At 38.2% G+C, this 14966-nt stretch overlaps 2 protein-coding genes and 1 long non-coding RNA gene across 3 annotated transcripts in view; 1 reads left to right on the top strand and 2 right to left on the bottom strand.

Moving 5' to 3' along the window:
• Positions 1-2281, bottom strand: part of trmt11 (tRNA methyltransferase 11 homolog) — a 20988-nt gene extending 18707 nt beyond the window's left edge. The window contains exons 1-6 of the mRNA XM_083542528.1: positions 2143-2281; positions 1875-1940; positions 1549-1622; positions 434-515; positions 212-304; position 1 (exon numbers count right to left, since the gene is read on the bottom strand). The exon at position 1 is cut by the window's left edge and continues 134 nt beyond it. Coding sequence (XP_083398654.1) covers position 1; positions 212-304; positions 434-515; positions 1549-1622; positions 1875-1940; positions 2143-2220 — 394 coding nt within the window. The 5' untranslated portion in view covers positions 2221-2281. The remainder of the gene's footprint in view (positions 2-211; positions 305-433; positions 516-1548; positions 1623-1874; positions 1941-2142) is intronic.
• On the top strand, positions 2275-6229 carry LOC310726739. The gene is made up of 3 exons (XR_014533825.1): positions 2275-2480; positions 3439-5650; positions 5988-6229. It is a non-coding gene; the product is annotated as an uncharacterized lncRNA (long non-coding RNA).
• Positions 6230-12403: 6174 nt separating this feature from the next.
• Positions 12404-14883, bottom strand: LOC310726718 (uncharacterized protein). The gene is made up of 3 exons (XM_083542501.1): positions 14201-14883; positions 13341-13522; positions 12404-12895 (listed from the first exon to the last, which is right to left on the bottom strand). The coding sequence occupies exons 1-3, from the start codon at positions 14349-14351 to the stop codon at positions 12425-12427; spliced, it is 804 nt and encodes a 267-aa protein (XP_083398627.1). The 5' UTR covers positions 14352-14883; the 3' UTR covers positions 12404-12424.
• Positions 14884-14966: the final 83 nt, after the last annotated feature.

Genomic DNA, 14966 nt, shown 5'->3' with positions numbered 1-14966 from the left:
CCTGTGGAGGGACAGATGATATATTGTCTGTCCAATTACTTAATTTTGCCAGAAAATAAAAAACACTGTAGAGACAGGATATTTAACATAAATTTTAATTAAGACATTGCCCTATAGTTTTTTTCCAAAGTTATAAATATAAACTAATATGAGTATTAATACCCTTAAATAAACCTATCCAACACAAATGAAATAAAAAATATATACTTACGTCTATCTTCTCTATTCTGTCTGTGAACAGTAATGTCTTGTTGAAAGTGTAGACATTAATCTTGTATGTTGATTTTTGTTGAAGAAAAGGTGTCTATGTGCACACAATGCATACAAGTTAGTAAGGAACACACACACACACACACATATATATATATATATATATATATATATTTTTTTTTTTACACATCTTAAAATTAGTAGTTAATCAGTTGGCACCCACCATGTGCTCTGTGGGATACTCCAGTACTGAAGACTTCAGTTCAGAGACAGTTCTTCCATGACCCCAAAGCTCAAATGCAGACCTAAACGTGAAGTAAAATAGGCACAGCAATATTCTAGCTAAAAGATTTTCATATTATAGCTACAGCATAGTGATACCAACTCTTATATTACCATTTAAATACAAATTTATTTTACTTTCAAAATGGCCTCTCTGTGAACTTTACATAAAAACAATAAACATGTATAAATAATAATACAAATATAATCTCAACTACTCCATTAAAAATAATTATTATACATTCAGCAGGCAATTATTATGTCTGATGGCAGCCGGTCAGGATTCTAACTGTTAATTTTTTATTTATTTTTTTTTATTGCTATTTATTTGTTGTGGACTTATTCGGCCCAGCAAGAAGCCCATTAAAGTAATGAGTTCATGGAGAAAACAAAATAATAAATCAGTTTATCAGCCACAGAGAAGGATCATATATGAGAAAGTATTGGGAAAAAACTTAGTTTTTTGGATTATTGTGGCCATATAGATAAAATGGTAAGACTGTTACATATAACTCCTAGGCTTTCTCCTGTTGAGGGGGGCCAGTTAGCAAGACTTTAGGCTTGTCTTATTACTGCGCACAGCGAGAAATAGGAAAGCAATGGTTTCATCTCAGATATAGAGATTAATAACATAGTAGTCTGCAAATTCTGACCCTTTTTAAATTTATATAAATGTGTGGATTATCCACATAAAAAAGGTTCACTTAAATTTAGAGGATTTTATAAGCTGAAAAAGGGGGAGATATAAATGCAACAAAGTAAATGAGCCAAAATTGAACTTTGGGGGACAGCAGAACAAACAGAACAAAAAGGAAAACACTTTTTTCAAAGCACACTAGAAGTAATGTGGAACCATCCAAGGATCCAGATAAACATTTGAGGGTAATGAGCCTTACTGGCAGGCCTTAGATTTTAACAAAATGTTTCAATCACCAGCACAAAACCAAACCCACTGAGCTACAGTAATGTACAGTATATGATTTATTCCATATGCTTATTCTTTGTCTGGAAAACAATTCCTGATTAGTTTGTCTGCTCAGTATCACTCACACCTACTTGGCACAAACTGTTCTTGCCATAACACTCCTCACGTCATTCTCTGATAGACCATGTAGGCGCCAAAAGGGTGACTAAAGGGGTGAAGAAGAAAAAGAAATCACACATTGGTTTGTTAAGTGAAAAGCTTTAAAAAGCCAGAAGCAAATAAAAAATATTGTAGACAGATCTGACAGCAATGCATGCCATTTCCCTGTATAATTAGATAAGCCATAATCTTCCATTTTAGGTTCTATTTTAAAGTGCGAGATGACCTCATCGATTTCACACAGCTATAAATCCTGATAATAAATATCTTATGTTAAGGGTATATTGGTTGTTTTTACCGTCTCGTTGAAGGTTTCTGTTGGAACACACTGCCGACCCACAAGTGATAGCAAAGATCTGATCTCCTAAAACAAACAAACAAACAACGATTATAAACGCATTTATATACTTCGATTGTTTGATCACTTCTGATAAGCAATCATCAGCCGAATCATCGCTTTCTAAAAGGATGTTTACAGTGTACCACAGTCTGTATTGATCAAATAAAAACTTATTCGTCAAAAACAATAAGAGGTTATGATCGTAACGAGTTTTAGCATGACATACCGGTAATCTGAAGTCCACATTGTCGTGTGCTAAATGTAATAAATACTGCCGGCATGTTTTTCCACAGTGCAGCGCCATGTCTTAATGCACCTATCAAAACAGTCCGGCAGGCAACGCTACCTTCCTAAATACAGTTCCTAGCTGTCGTCGACTCGCAATGGATAAGTAGAGTAAAGTGACGTGAAATTATGAATAAAATTAAACGTATAAAACGTATTGTGAATGTAACTGTGTTTACTTATTAACAGTTGTGCTCAGTGTTGAGCGAAACACTGGCGGAGTCAGTATACCACTACAGCTGCATGATGGTAAGGATTCTGATGCAGCTCATGAGGAACGTGAGTACAGTAATGTTTATCTTTAAAAATACCGAAACCTACAAAAAGATTAATTTATTGATGTTATTATAAAATACAGACTTTTGTGCAGTGCCGTGAAGTTAAATGTTTTATCAAACTCAACTTAGGTCTTAATATGAAACATGCTCATTAAACAGATGTCTTCTGCCCTTATTGCCCATAACTGGGTAAAAAATGTACTCATGCATTCCCTACTTCAGAAGGTAATATATATATATATATATATATATATATATATATATATATATATATATATATATATATATATATATATATATATATATATAGGTAAAATATAGGAAAAAACTAAAGGTTATCATGTGCACTAATGTTATATAATAGTGTCTAATAATAATAATAATGTTATATAATAGTGTATAATAGTAGTTGTAAGTTGTTATTTTCTACTTTTTCTGAAGAATTGTAGTGTACTTTCATTCTGGGAAACGTTTTCTTTACTATATTTTCATGCATAATGCCTTATTTCTTTTCCTTCACTAAATGAAAAAACTGTTAAATGATGCAGGATCATGAGCGTAACCCTGTGGTTCTTGAGAGTTTGTAAGGCATAAAGGAACTGCCACTTTGAAACATTAGAAATCTCTGTCTTTATAAAGGAAAGCTGTGCAGGAGAATGAAGCATTAAAATGTTTGATATATAAATTAAATATAGTTGTTATATCAGTACTTTTACTTAAGCACACTCAAGAGCAAGTACTTTTATACTTTTACTTGTAATGTAAAAGTAGGGACTATACTGGAGTATTATTTAATACTCCCTTTGGGTATTTGTATAGGAATGGCATACCTCGTCCACCACTTATTCTAAGATCTTTTATAATGCATGTTTTCAAGCTTTAAAAAAATGATTGTTGCTTAACTTGAGGACAGGTACAGCAGGTTAACTTTGTTTGTACTTCTATTAAAATATTCATAGGTTTGCTGTAGTTGGATCCCCTTGATGTCCTGTAAGTGACACGTGAACCCAAACACTGCCACTCCCTGTGTGTGTCAATCCAACACAGAGATGTTATAAAGCACAACATGGAGACAGACAAGCAATCAATAAGCCAAGGAGATGAAGCCGCTTCAGTGAAAGGACTAACACAGACCTGGCAGAAATGGTCTGAAGATCATAAGGATTATCAGAAACACAATCCATTTACTAGTGTTGAGGTGATGGCCTTTCGCCCCGTGTGGAGTCAGACGGACTATGGTCGACCGCGGGAGGGTTCTCACACTGAGCGCAGAGGGACGGAAGCTCAATCTCACATCGGCGAAGAGGTGTCAGAGCTGTGCCAGATCATTAGAGAACTTGGGCACAGGCGAGAAGATGGGAGACGGGAAATTGAGTTTGGCAAGCTGTTTGAACATTATGTCTCCATTTCAAACAAGTTGGTGGGACTGCTGCTCCGGGCACGGAAACAAGGGCAAGTCCATTTCGAAGGGGAGATGCTGTGGCAAGGGAAAGATAATCGAGTGCTAATCACACTTTTTCCATAAGCAATTGTTAAAATACAAATGATTGATAATGATTAATCATGTAGTAAGACTTTAGTTTATTGCATTACACACAATTGAGTATCATCCAGTATCCTCTGCTTTTCTCTGAGTGAGTTCACAGTTGCAGCAATGCTCAGATTCTGGTATCCTTGAGTGAACTTAACTCAGTGACATGTTTTAAATGAGCAGTATGTCATTTTTAGAGCCTTCTGCTGTTTGCTTAGAAAATAGAAAATGCAATGAAAAATATTTCTATGGCACCCCGTGGCCTCAAACCCCTTTGCTAACACTGTTAATGCATCTTTATAAAAAAACAGGTCAGCTGCACTTTAGTTGGAGTTGAAGCATGTTTTAAGGCCAGTTTTATTATTAGTTTTATAATATTTACATGGATTAAAAATAAGAAAATACTAATTTGTCCATAAACATAACAGCAGAGGAAGGACATGGGGGTATATCGGTAGGAGAATGGTGAGGATGGAGCCACCAGGAAGGTGGAAAAGAGGAAGACCAAGGAGGAGGTTTATGGATGTGGTGAGGGAGGACATTGGTTGAAAGAGGCAGATGTAGAGGACAGGTGAGTATGGAGACGGATGATCCGCTGTGGCGACCCCTAATGAGAGAAGCCGAAAGAAGAAAAAGAAGAAAAAGAAGAAATCAATAAATCTATCTATCTATCTATCTATCTATCTATCTATCTATCTATCTATCTATCTATCTATCTATCTATCTATCTATCTATCTAGGCTTTATTTATTAAAACTACGAGCAGATTTAGAACATTAACATGAATACCATATCTAAATTATTTATTACTATACTGTATTACATAATATTAAAACACTGGTTGGTTTGACTGGAAACAAAATTATATTGATGTACTAGACAATGAAAAAAATGATTAAACAAATAATCATATTGATAACCAATTCAATGTCAATTTTATTTATAGCACTTTGTGAACGCAACAGAAATTCAAAGTGCTTTTTCAAAAATTTTTATATAAATAATTAAAAGGACATACAATAAATATGGATTCACTAAGAGTATCATTATTTATTCATTTATTAGGAATCTTACTACTAGAGATATATTCTAGGTCTAATGTTTTTTCTTGGGAGACCATTTACAGTCTTGCAATACAGAGGTACATCATCTATAAACAGCGCTCAGGTGAGCGTACAGCAGCCAGGTGTTATGAAAACCCATGATTCGTAAAAATTTTGCCAGCATGCCTTTAAAAAATATAAATGTAATATGCTTCATTACATAAGGTTGACGATTGCCAGGAGCACGTAGTCATATCTTGTACTCCATCATGTGAAGCTGAGCTACTTATATTATAGGATACACCAATTAATTAAGGTTGTGAACCACAAGTGTGATAAGGGTTAGGGTTAACATGTGCTAACCCTAATTCCAAAAACAAAGACTTTGAAAATTACTGTTTCAGACTTGTAAACAATTAACAACAAAATAAAGAGGTCATATTTTTTTCCTCCAACAAACATCTGATCAACATATGAATCATAGATTCATGTAATTTAAGTGATGTCTGATCTCTGCTTGAAAATTGTTTGAAAAATAGTTTGGTTTTTTGTACCATGATTAATATTAAATAAAAACAACTTTTAATATGAGGGGGAGTGGTGGCTCCAGCGGTTAAGGCGCTGGGTTGCCGATCGGAAGGTCTGGGGTTCAAGCCCGGTATCGCCAGGCTGCCACTCTTGGGCCCTTGAGTAAGGCCCTTAACCCTCTATGCTCCGGGGGTCCCTTACGAGGGCATTATCAAGGCCCGTGACGTCAGAGTGACGTGGGGCCGCCTTCCCGTGGGCTCACCACCTGCAGGAGGGACCGTAAGGGACGGTGCTGTGAGGATTGGGCAGCAGTCGAAGGCGGGGGCCTGCTTAGACTGCTGCCCCCGCGACCCGAATTATGGATAAGCAGGAGAGAATGAATGAATAAATGAACTTTTAATATAAGTACTGTCATACGAAATATACTATATACAATAATGTATGCTGTAGCAAGCCTGCACTGAGTAATTTACAGGTTATTGGCTTTCACCCCTTGACACACCTGAGTATAGAATTTAGTAGATTTTTTGCAGAAATCGGTTTAGCTTATGCTAACATTTGTAAAAGTCTGATTTAAAAAGAAAACGGGGCGTATAATTTACTGATATGCATTATAATCAAAATAGCAAATAAACTAATCAAATATAACAATCTTTTTCCCCTATCTGTTCAGGCAGACATAGTTACTTGATAAAATCATACTTGTCAAGGGCCGATGTACACACATTATTCTCAAGCATTTAATTTAAAATTCATTTTTTAGAGTAAAAAAAAAAAAACATACCCTAGAAACATTCAGCTTCACCTGTTTTTCTGAAGCACTCAGTCAATCCATTTGCATTCGTGATGGAAAGATATTGTGATATTACTATTCTAAGTCCATAGAGTTTCTTTCGGAGCAATTGGTCAGCCTGTAATATAGACAGAATCACACAAACACTGTGCATGGGTTTTAGTTGTTTTTTTTTCACTTCTATAATGATGACCACCACTCAGTTTATGAAATATGAAATGCTCGAGTATTATCTCTTCAGCCACAATGATTTTTTTTCTTCCAGTAATAGAGCAGTGCGTGTTGGTAATATGACACCTTTAGAAATCAGTGCTACTTCCTGGTTGACTCTAAATGGATTGAGAGGACTTTAATGCAGGCTTTAGTGGATCAGTTAAAAGAAGTTGTGAATAAGCATGTGCAGTGTATTGCACTGTTAAAAACAAAATATTACCTCTGCTCTTTTTGAGTGGCAGCATTTGGACAGCTAGCATGAATTATTCATCGATCTTCAGCTTTATCCTTGTTTGGGTTGCTTATTTCCAGGAACATTGAGTATGAGGTGAAAATAACCCTGGACAGAACATCAGTCCTTTGCATCACATACAATTTAGTGTAGCCAGTTCACCTACATCTGAGGTATCAATGCTATGAGCTGTGTCTCACAGCTGTCTTTTAAAATCCCACCTTTCAGAATAAAGAAAACCTTATAATTCTCTTTACAGTTCTATAAAACGTTTTAAATCATCACAGACAACTTTTGCTTAGCATTTCTCTACAAATTATTAAAAGATTAGGCAACTGCCATGATATAAAAGCTCAACCATAATCTATGTCTGTTATTTGTGATGAAGACTGGGTGAAGGAAATAACAGTCTAGACAGGTCTGGAGATGAGATCATTACCACTAGCATTTTTTATTAGCACCACAGAAACTACTTATTTTTTCCGCATACTTCATGTTTTGAAGTGAGATCAGCTCTACAAATGCAATGCCTGTAAAAACTCTGACAGAATAATTGGCACATGTGTACATCCTTTTCAGGTTTTCAGATAATGCAAAAAAAAAAAAAAAAAAAAAAAAGGTCTGGTTAAATTATTGCTAATTTTTTGTGCACAGTATAATAGATTATTAAACCCATCATCCAAAATATACAATATACTGTGGGAAGCTACTAAAGCAAAAAGCTGCATCAGCTGAAAAGCCTTTTTTTTTTTTTTCGCAAATATGAATTGTAGCCTCTGTATTTTCACTGAGCAGAAGCAAAACAAAAGAGCTTTTCATTCTATCCCAAATCACAATAACAAGCCTGTGTGATAAATTTGAGCCCACTGACCAACTCGTTGAGCAGATTTAACTACTTTTGTCAAAATATACATACAATTTACTTCCTAGAGTCAAATTAAATGAAGCTTCAACAGACCACTTCTGTAAACATTATGGCTGCCTACAGATAATCAGCAGTAAAACCACTCTGCACAGAAGGAGCCACTGTTTCCCTATAAAGAGCCCAGTGCTGCTTGACATACAGGAAACTGAAACCATTTCTTTTACCCTATTTCAAAGGAGAACTAAAACAAAAACCTTTGCTGTATGATAAGAGACATGCTAGATTTAGAATCATCCAGCAGTTTGAATGATCCATCATCTGTTCAGCAGGCTCCTTGTGATAAACCAGCAGGAGTCTATCTGGTAGAAGCCAGACATAAAGCCTATTTGACTAGAAGGTGCCAACACATTGAGGTGCAGATGTGGAACAGAATGAAATGTAGGCCAGTAAAAGCCAAACCTAAAGTACATTCATCAATACATTAAGAAACAATGGTTTTCACAGCAGTTAAATATACCATACCATATCATCTTCTCCCGCTTATCCGAGGCCGGGTCGCGGGGGCAGCAGTCTAAGCAGAGATGCCCAGACTTCCCTCTTCCTAGACACTTCTTCCAGCTCTTCCGGGGGGACACCGAGGCGTTCCCAGGCCAGCCGGGAGACATAGTCTCCCAGGAAGGCGTCCAGGAGGCATCCGGAACAGATGCCCGAGCCACCTCAGCTGACCCCTCTCGATGTGGAGGAGCAGCGGCTTTACTCTGAGCTCCTCCCGAGTGACCAAGCTTCTCACCCTATCTCTAAGGGATCGCCCAGCCACCGTGCGGAGAAAGCACATTTCGGCCGCCTGTATCCGGGATCTTGTCCTTTCGGTCATGACCCAGAGCTCATGACCATAGGTGAGAGTAGGAACGTAGATTGACCGGTAAATCAAGAGTTTCGCCTTGCGGCTCAGCTCTTTCTTCACCACGAAAGACCGGTACATCGACTGTATTACTGCAGAAGCTGCACCGATCCGTCTGTCAATCTCCCGTTCCACCCTTCCCTCACTCGTGAACAAAACCCCAAGATACTTAAACTCCTCCACTTGCGGCAGGAACTCTCCACCAACCTGAAGTGGGCAAGCCACCCTTTTCCGACTAAGGACCATGGCCTCGGATTTGGATTTGTGGGACTCCTGAGGCAGCTGACGGGTACCGGCAGGCCAAGCGAACTGCAGCCCGGGTGGTTGTGGAGGCAAAAACTCGGGCCTGGGAGGAGTTCGGTGAGGCCATGGAGAAGCAGTTAAATATAAAATTTTAAAAAAGTGAACAGAATATTTTTGCTTTTGTCACTGCTTTAATCTATAAAACAGAGCTCTGAAAAAAAAAGTAAAAAACAGACCACGTTGTGCACTTCATAAAATTCATTCACTGCCCCAGAGATGCACACAATCGGCAACAGTACTCAAACTGACCGTCATTCAAACCAGGTGTTAACAGGGCCAAAGTGTACACATCATACTTTTCCTATTTTCAGCTGTATAGTTTAGCTGAGCCCTACCCCACTGCAGCCTTAGCCTTCTGTTCTTGGAGATCCACAAGATCCGCTATTGTAGCCCTTTTACCTTAAGGTAAATGAGATAATTGTAGACTCACTGACAGCTAGCATTAAGGCACTAGCATGAAATTAATCGAGGTTATACAATTCTCCAGTCGAAAAAACAAAAACAAAAAAACATTCCAGTCAGTGTTCGTTCTAGCTAATGAAATGCTAAGTCACTATGGCTAGTTTTACACATAAATGATCATCTACATCAGACATGGGCAAACTACGGCCCGCGGGCCACACACGGCCCGTTGGGTTTATTAATCCGGCCCGCCGAACGTGACCAAATTCTATTAAAATAGGTACAGGTAAACATTGTTCAATTTACCTTTCCCATGTAATGCCCACGTTTCTCCTAAAGATGTCGCACTTCAGCTCCATTGACGTTGTTCGCGTAATCTGATACTCTTTAAAAACTGCGACAGTTTCTGACAAACACCTTGGATCTATCCTGAGAATTGCCACAACAAAACTTACTCCAGACTTTAATGAACTGGCAAAATAAGGAGTTCAACAACACTGTTCCTACTGAAACTGAACTTGAGTTTTTCTGCTGTGTTTATTGATGCACTGGCAAAAAAATAAATAAAAATAAAAGTTGATCTTCTGGCACTTGATAAAACTGAATTTGCCAAATCTCTAATGTAATATATATATATATATACATATATATATATATATATATATATATATATATATATATATATATATATATATATATATATATATATACACAGTGAGGAAAATAAGTATTTGAACACCCTGCTATTTTGCAAATTCTCCCACTTAGAAATCATGGAGGGGTCTGAAATTGTTATCGTAGGTGCATGTCCACTGTGAGAGACATAATCTAAAAAAAAAATTAATCCAGAAATCACAATGTATGATTTTTAAACTATTTATTTGTATGATACAGCTGCAAATAAGTATTTGAACACCTGTCTATCAGCTAGAATTCTGACCCTCAAAGACCTGTTAGTCTGCCTTTAAAATGTCCACCTCCACTACATTTATTATCCTAAATTAGATGCACCTGTTTGAGGTTGTTAGCTGCATAAAGACACCTGTCCACCCCATACAATCAGTAAGAATCCAACTACTAACATGGCCAAGACCAAAGAGCTGTCCAAAGACACTAGAGACAAAATTGTACACCTCCACAAGGCTGGAAAGGGCTACGGGGAAATTGCCAAGCAGCTTGGTAAGAAAAAGGTCCACTGTTGGAGCAATCATTAGAAAATGGAAGAAGCTAAACATGACTGTCAATCTCCCTCGGACTGGGGGCTCCATGCAAGATCTCACCTCGTGGGGTCTCAATGATCGTAAGGAAGGTGAGAAATCAGCCCAGAACTACACGGGAGGAGCTGGTCAATGACCTGAAAAGAGCTGGGACCACCGTTTCCAAGGTTACTGTTGGTAATACACTAAGACGTCATGGTTTGAAATCATGCATGGCAAGGAAGGTTCCCCTGCTTAAACCAGCACATGTCCAGGCACGTCTTAAGTTTGCCAATGACCATTTGGATGATCCAGAGGAGTCATGGGAGAAAGTCATGTGGTCAGATGAGACCAAAATAGAACTTTTGGGTCATAATTCCACTAAACGTGTTTGGAGGAAGAAGAATGATGAGTACCATCCCAAGAACACCATCCCTACTGTGAAGCATGGGGGTGGTAGCATCATGCTTTGGGGGTGTTTTTCTGCACATGGGATAGGGCGACTGCACTGTATTAAGGAGAGGATGACCGGGGCCATGTATTGCGAGATTTTGGGGAACAACCTCCTTTCCTCAGTTAGAGCATTGAAGATGGGTCGAGGCTGGGTCTTCCAACATGACAATGACCCGAAGCACACAGCCAGGATAACCAAGGAGTGGCTCTGTAAGAAGCATATCAAGGTTCTGGCGTGGCCTAGCCAGTCTCCAGAACTAAACCCAATAGAGAATCTTTGGAGGGAGCTCAAGCTCCGTGTTTCTCAGCGACAAGCCAGAAACCTGACTGATCTAGAGAAGATCTGTGTGGAGGAGTGGGCTAAAATCCCTCCTGCAGTGTGTGCAAACCTGGTGAAAAACTACAGGAAACGTTTTACCTCTGTAATTGCAAACAAAAGCTACTGTACCAAATATTAACATTGACTTTCTCAGGTGTTCAAATACTTATTTGCAGCTGTATCATACAAATAAATAGTTAAAAAATCATACATTGTGATTTTTTTTAGATTATGTCTCTCACAGTGGACATGCACCTATGATGAAAATGTCAGACCCCTCCATGATTTCTAAGTGGGAGAACTTGCAAAATAGCAGGGTGTTCAAATACTTATTTTCCTCACTGTATATGTATGTGTGTGTATGTATGTATGTATATATGTATGACCCGGCCCCTCTGTCAAATTTTAGAACCCATTGTGGCCCGTGGGTCAAAAAGTTTGCCCATCCCTGATCTACATGTACATTAATGTTGATCTGTTAACACTTAGCCTGTTTTTTTTCTCTACTCTCGAAGCCATGTGACGGTGTGCATGTACACCTCATGTTTTTCCAAATATGGTAGAAGTTTAGCGTGTCAGTCTGTTTATTCTTTCTTAAAGCAAACAAATTATTTCATTTTTTTTTTTTTTATAAAAAGTTTAATGCAGACTTCCTAATGCATATCATTTCTACACCAGTTTTTCCAACACAATAGGATTTAGCTATATTTAACAACTGCTAATGTTTACAGTTTACTTTTACAGTTAACTCCCAAAGCTGTAGTTTGTCTTTAATGTTAATTAGATACTCTCATGCTATCTCTGTATAATTATTGCCCAAATGGCAACTTTTCTACAATAAATCCCAATGTATTTCTTTAATACCGAGTGGAGAATTACATCAGGAGAACTACCGCTGACCTCTGGAAGGACCTCACACTGAGTGCAGAGGAAAGTGAGCACCCTGCTGATGTGCGAGTGAGGCGAGGAAGCTGTGCAAGATTGTTAGGTAACTTTGGCACAGGTGGGAAAATGGAAGACAGGACGTTGAGTCCAACATGCTAAACTGAGTGTTGCTCTCCTCAATAGAAAATGTGCTAGTGCTATTCGAAAGAGGAGCTGCTTTAGAAATATGATTCTGTAGATGCAATAGAATGATGCATTAATAATCATGTTATGAGAAGCCTTTAATCTTCAGTCTTTATATTCAGTGGTCCAACTGAATACTTGTAGAGACAGTTGTCCACCTCATGTTGAAAATGTGGCAGTAAATGTGGTGGAAGTGTCCGCATTCTGTGCTCAAAGTTTTTGCAATATGCTGCAATTGCATCATTGTGTTCCTCCTGATGTGCTAACTTTTCGAGTGTTCTGCCAATGGTGCGCAGCAAATTGGATGACTCGTCATTGGCAGAGTTGTTCAGGGATTGCCTGCTACGCTTCTTCCGAGGCCTCTGATTGCTTGCTTGGCTGAATGTGCTTTGCAAAGGGTCATCTATAATCGATGAAGACTCTAGTCCAAAGATGCTGCTTTCTCCCAGCGGACTGCAGGACCTTTTCTCAGACTTAAATAAGTATTGTTCTTCAGAAGTGCTGGTCCGGGTGTCAGTGTTTGTGGTATTACCCAAAGGTGAACTGGAATCACTAGCAAATGAAGGTTCCTAAATAAAAAAAATACACAGTCACAACAGTCGTCACAACTATTCAACAAGCATTCTTATCTACAACAAAGCAAAAGCCTGAAAGTTGGTCTATATGTGTTTGAAGTGAGGTCTGAAATGCTGATTGTGAATAGCTACCATTAGTATAGTCAGTGTGATTGTAATGGCTTTATTCAGGTGCACATAATATAACATTTTGAATGACAAAGACAGAATGAAACGAAGTTAACATATGAAAGGCTGCATGTGAAAAGAGCGGTAGAATCCATCATCTTTATAATCAGTGACCATATCTTGCCAATTAGTTTTTACATTTTAGTTGATGCATTGGTCCAAAGCTAGTTACAGTAAGTACATAAAAGTAGATAAATGCAATGCTTTTCTTTTTACTCAAAAAAAAAAAAAAAAAAAAAAAACCCACAAAAACAAACAAAAAACGAATTACCGTGGTAACTAGGTTGAATTTGGTTTCTTTTCTTTTAGTGTGGGATTCCAAAAACTGCAGCCGGTCCAGGATCCATTGTTGCCTGCCTGTCCTCTGTGCACCTGAACTTCCTGAAGGTGCAAGTTTCTTGTACCGTATGTACTGCGTTCTCAGAGATTCCCACCGCTTCTTAAGCTCTTTCTCTGTAAGACAAAAATTCAGGCTGGTAAGCAGTGCCAACCAGTGCTGATTATAAGTTACTCAAAAAAGGAATTATTTACAGGCTGGTAACTGAATATTCAACAATATAATACACTTTCTTAAGTACATAGTATGTACATATGAAGCAGGACTGTTAGACTGACTAAAAGGTATATCATTACTTATTAGTAATCAATTTGTAAAAACCCATATCAACCTCGACCACCCGAACAATACAAGGAGGATGTATATGAAAACGTAGTAATATAAGTAATATTTTTTATATCGAATTGTTATTTAACATCTATACTGATGTTTTGTGTAACTACATCACAAGTAACTGCAGTCCACTTATAGTAAAATCTTGCTCAATACCTCATTGTAGTGTTTCCCAAAACAAAACAATTGCCTAATCAATAAATAGCGAGTAACACACAATTTTAACAGTGGATACAAATAATCAAACACACATCAACTGGAAAACAAAACTCTGTTTGCACACTTCTTATTGAACCAAATGTTTACATGTACAGTATTGTATTATTCATATGGGAAATCCACGTGCACTAAATGCTGCACAGCTGCACACTGGGGAAACGATGTTTGGTTTCACTTTGTACTGCACCGTATTTATTTGGAATGACAATAAATCCTGACATGACTTGACTTGAAAAACTTACCTGATATAACAAGTTTGTCTTCAATCTCACGCCAGAGGCCAGCTTTCACTGATCGGTTGGCGTAAAGTTTCTGTGTAATGTCGTACAGTGGCGGCCTCTCCTGGATCATGCTGATTAGCTGGTCCTCGACATCTTCACTCCACAAAGCCATGCTTATTATTTAAGGAATCTTCCTCCCAACATGAGGTGATACATTAATAGAATAACACGTGTCTGTGTGTTCCGTCTGGACTCCGCTTTCGTCAGTTCCGTTTTTTCCTCGTGTGCTCATTCGCTAAGATAAATAGCCAATCCTGGTTCTCTTTCTCGGCGATGCGACACGCAGAATCAGCCGATAAAACAGCTGACGCCGTCCGACTAAAGCCAACAGTGCGGAACCCACAAAAAAACCAACTAAAGCCGTCCAACACTCAACAACACCCGGCGTTTCCCCCCGTCGGCTTGATGTGTCCCGGGTTTTAAGAATGTGGTGCTCTGGGTGAATTCAGTTCAAGCTTCAATTGTGTGCTGCATGCGGGGACTCGGTTTAGTGGTGCATTAAAGTGCCAGTGTGTAATCTAAAGCCCATGTGCTGTCCAAGATATCAGAATTGTGTGAATTAAAAATGTTCAAATATTTGTGAAATTAGAAAGAAAAAAAACCCCATCACATTCATTCATTCATTCATTCATCTTCAGTAACTGCTTTATCCTGATCAGTCACACCGAATCGTGGGGACACGGAATGGGGGCAAGAATACACGCTGGATGAGTGAGTTTGCGCAGAT

The sequence above is a fragment of the Silurus aristotelis genome (assembly GCF_946808225.1).
Source record: "Silurus aristotelis genome assembly, chromosome: 1".
NCBI classification, from domain to species: domain Eukaryota; kingdom Metazoa; phylum Chordata; class Actinopteri; order Siluriformes; family Siluridae; genus Silurus; species Silurus aristotelis.
This window is presented reverse-complemented; position numbering and strand designations above follow the sequence as displayed.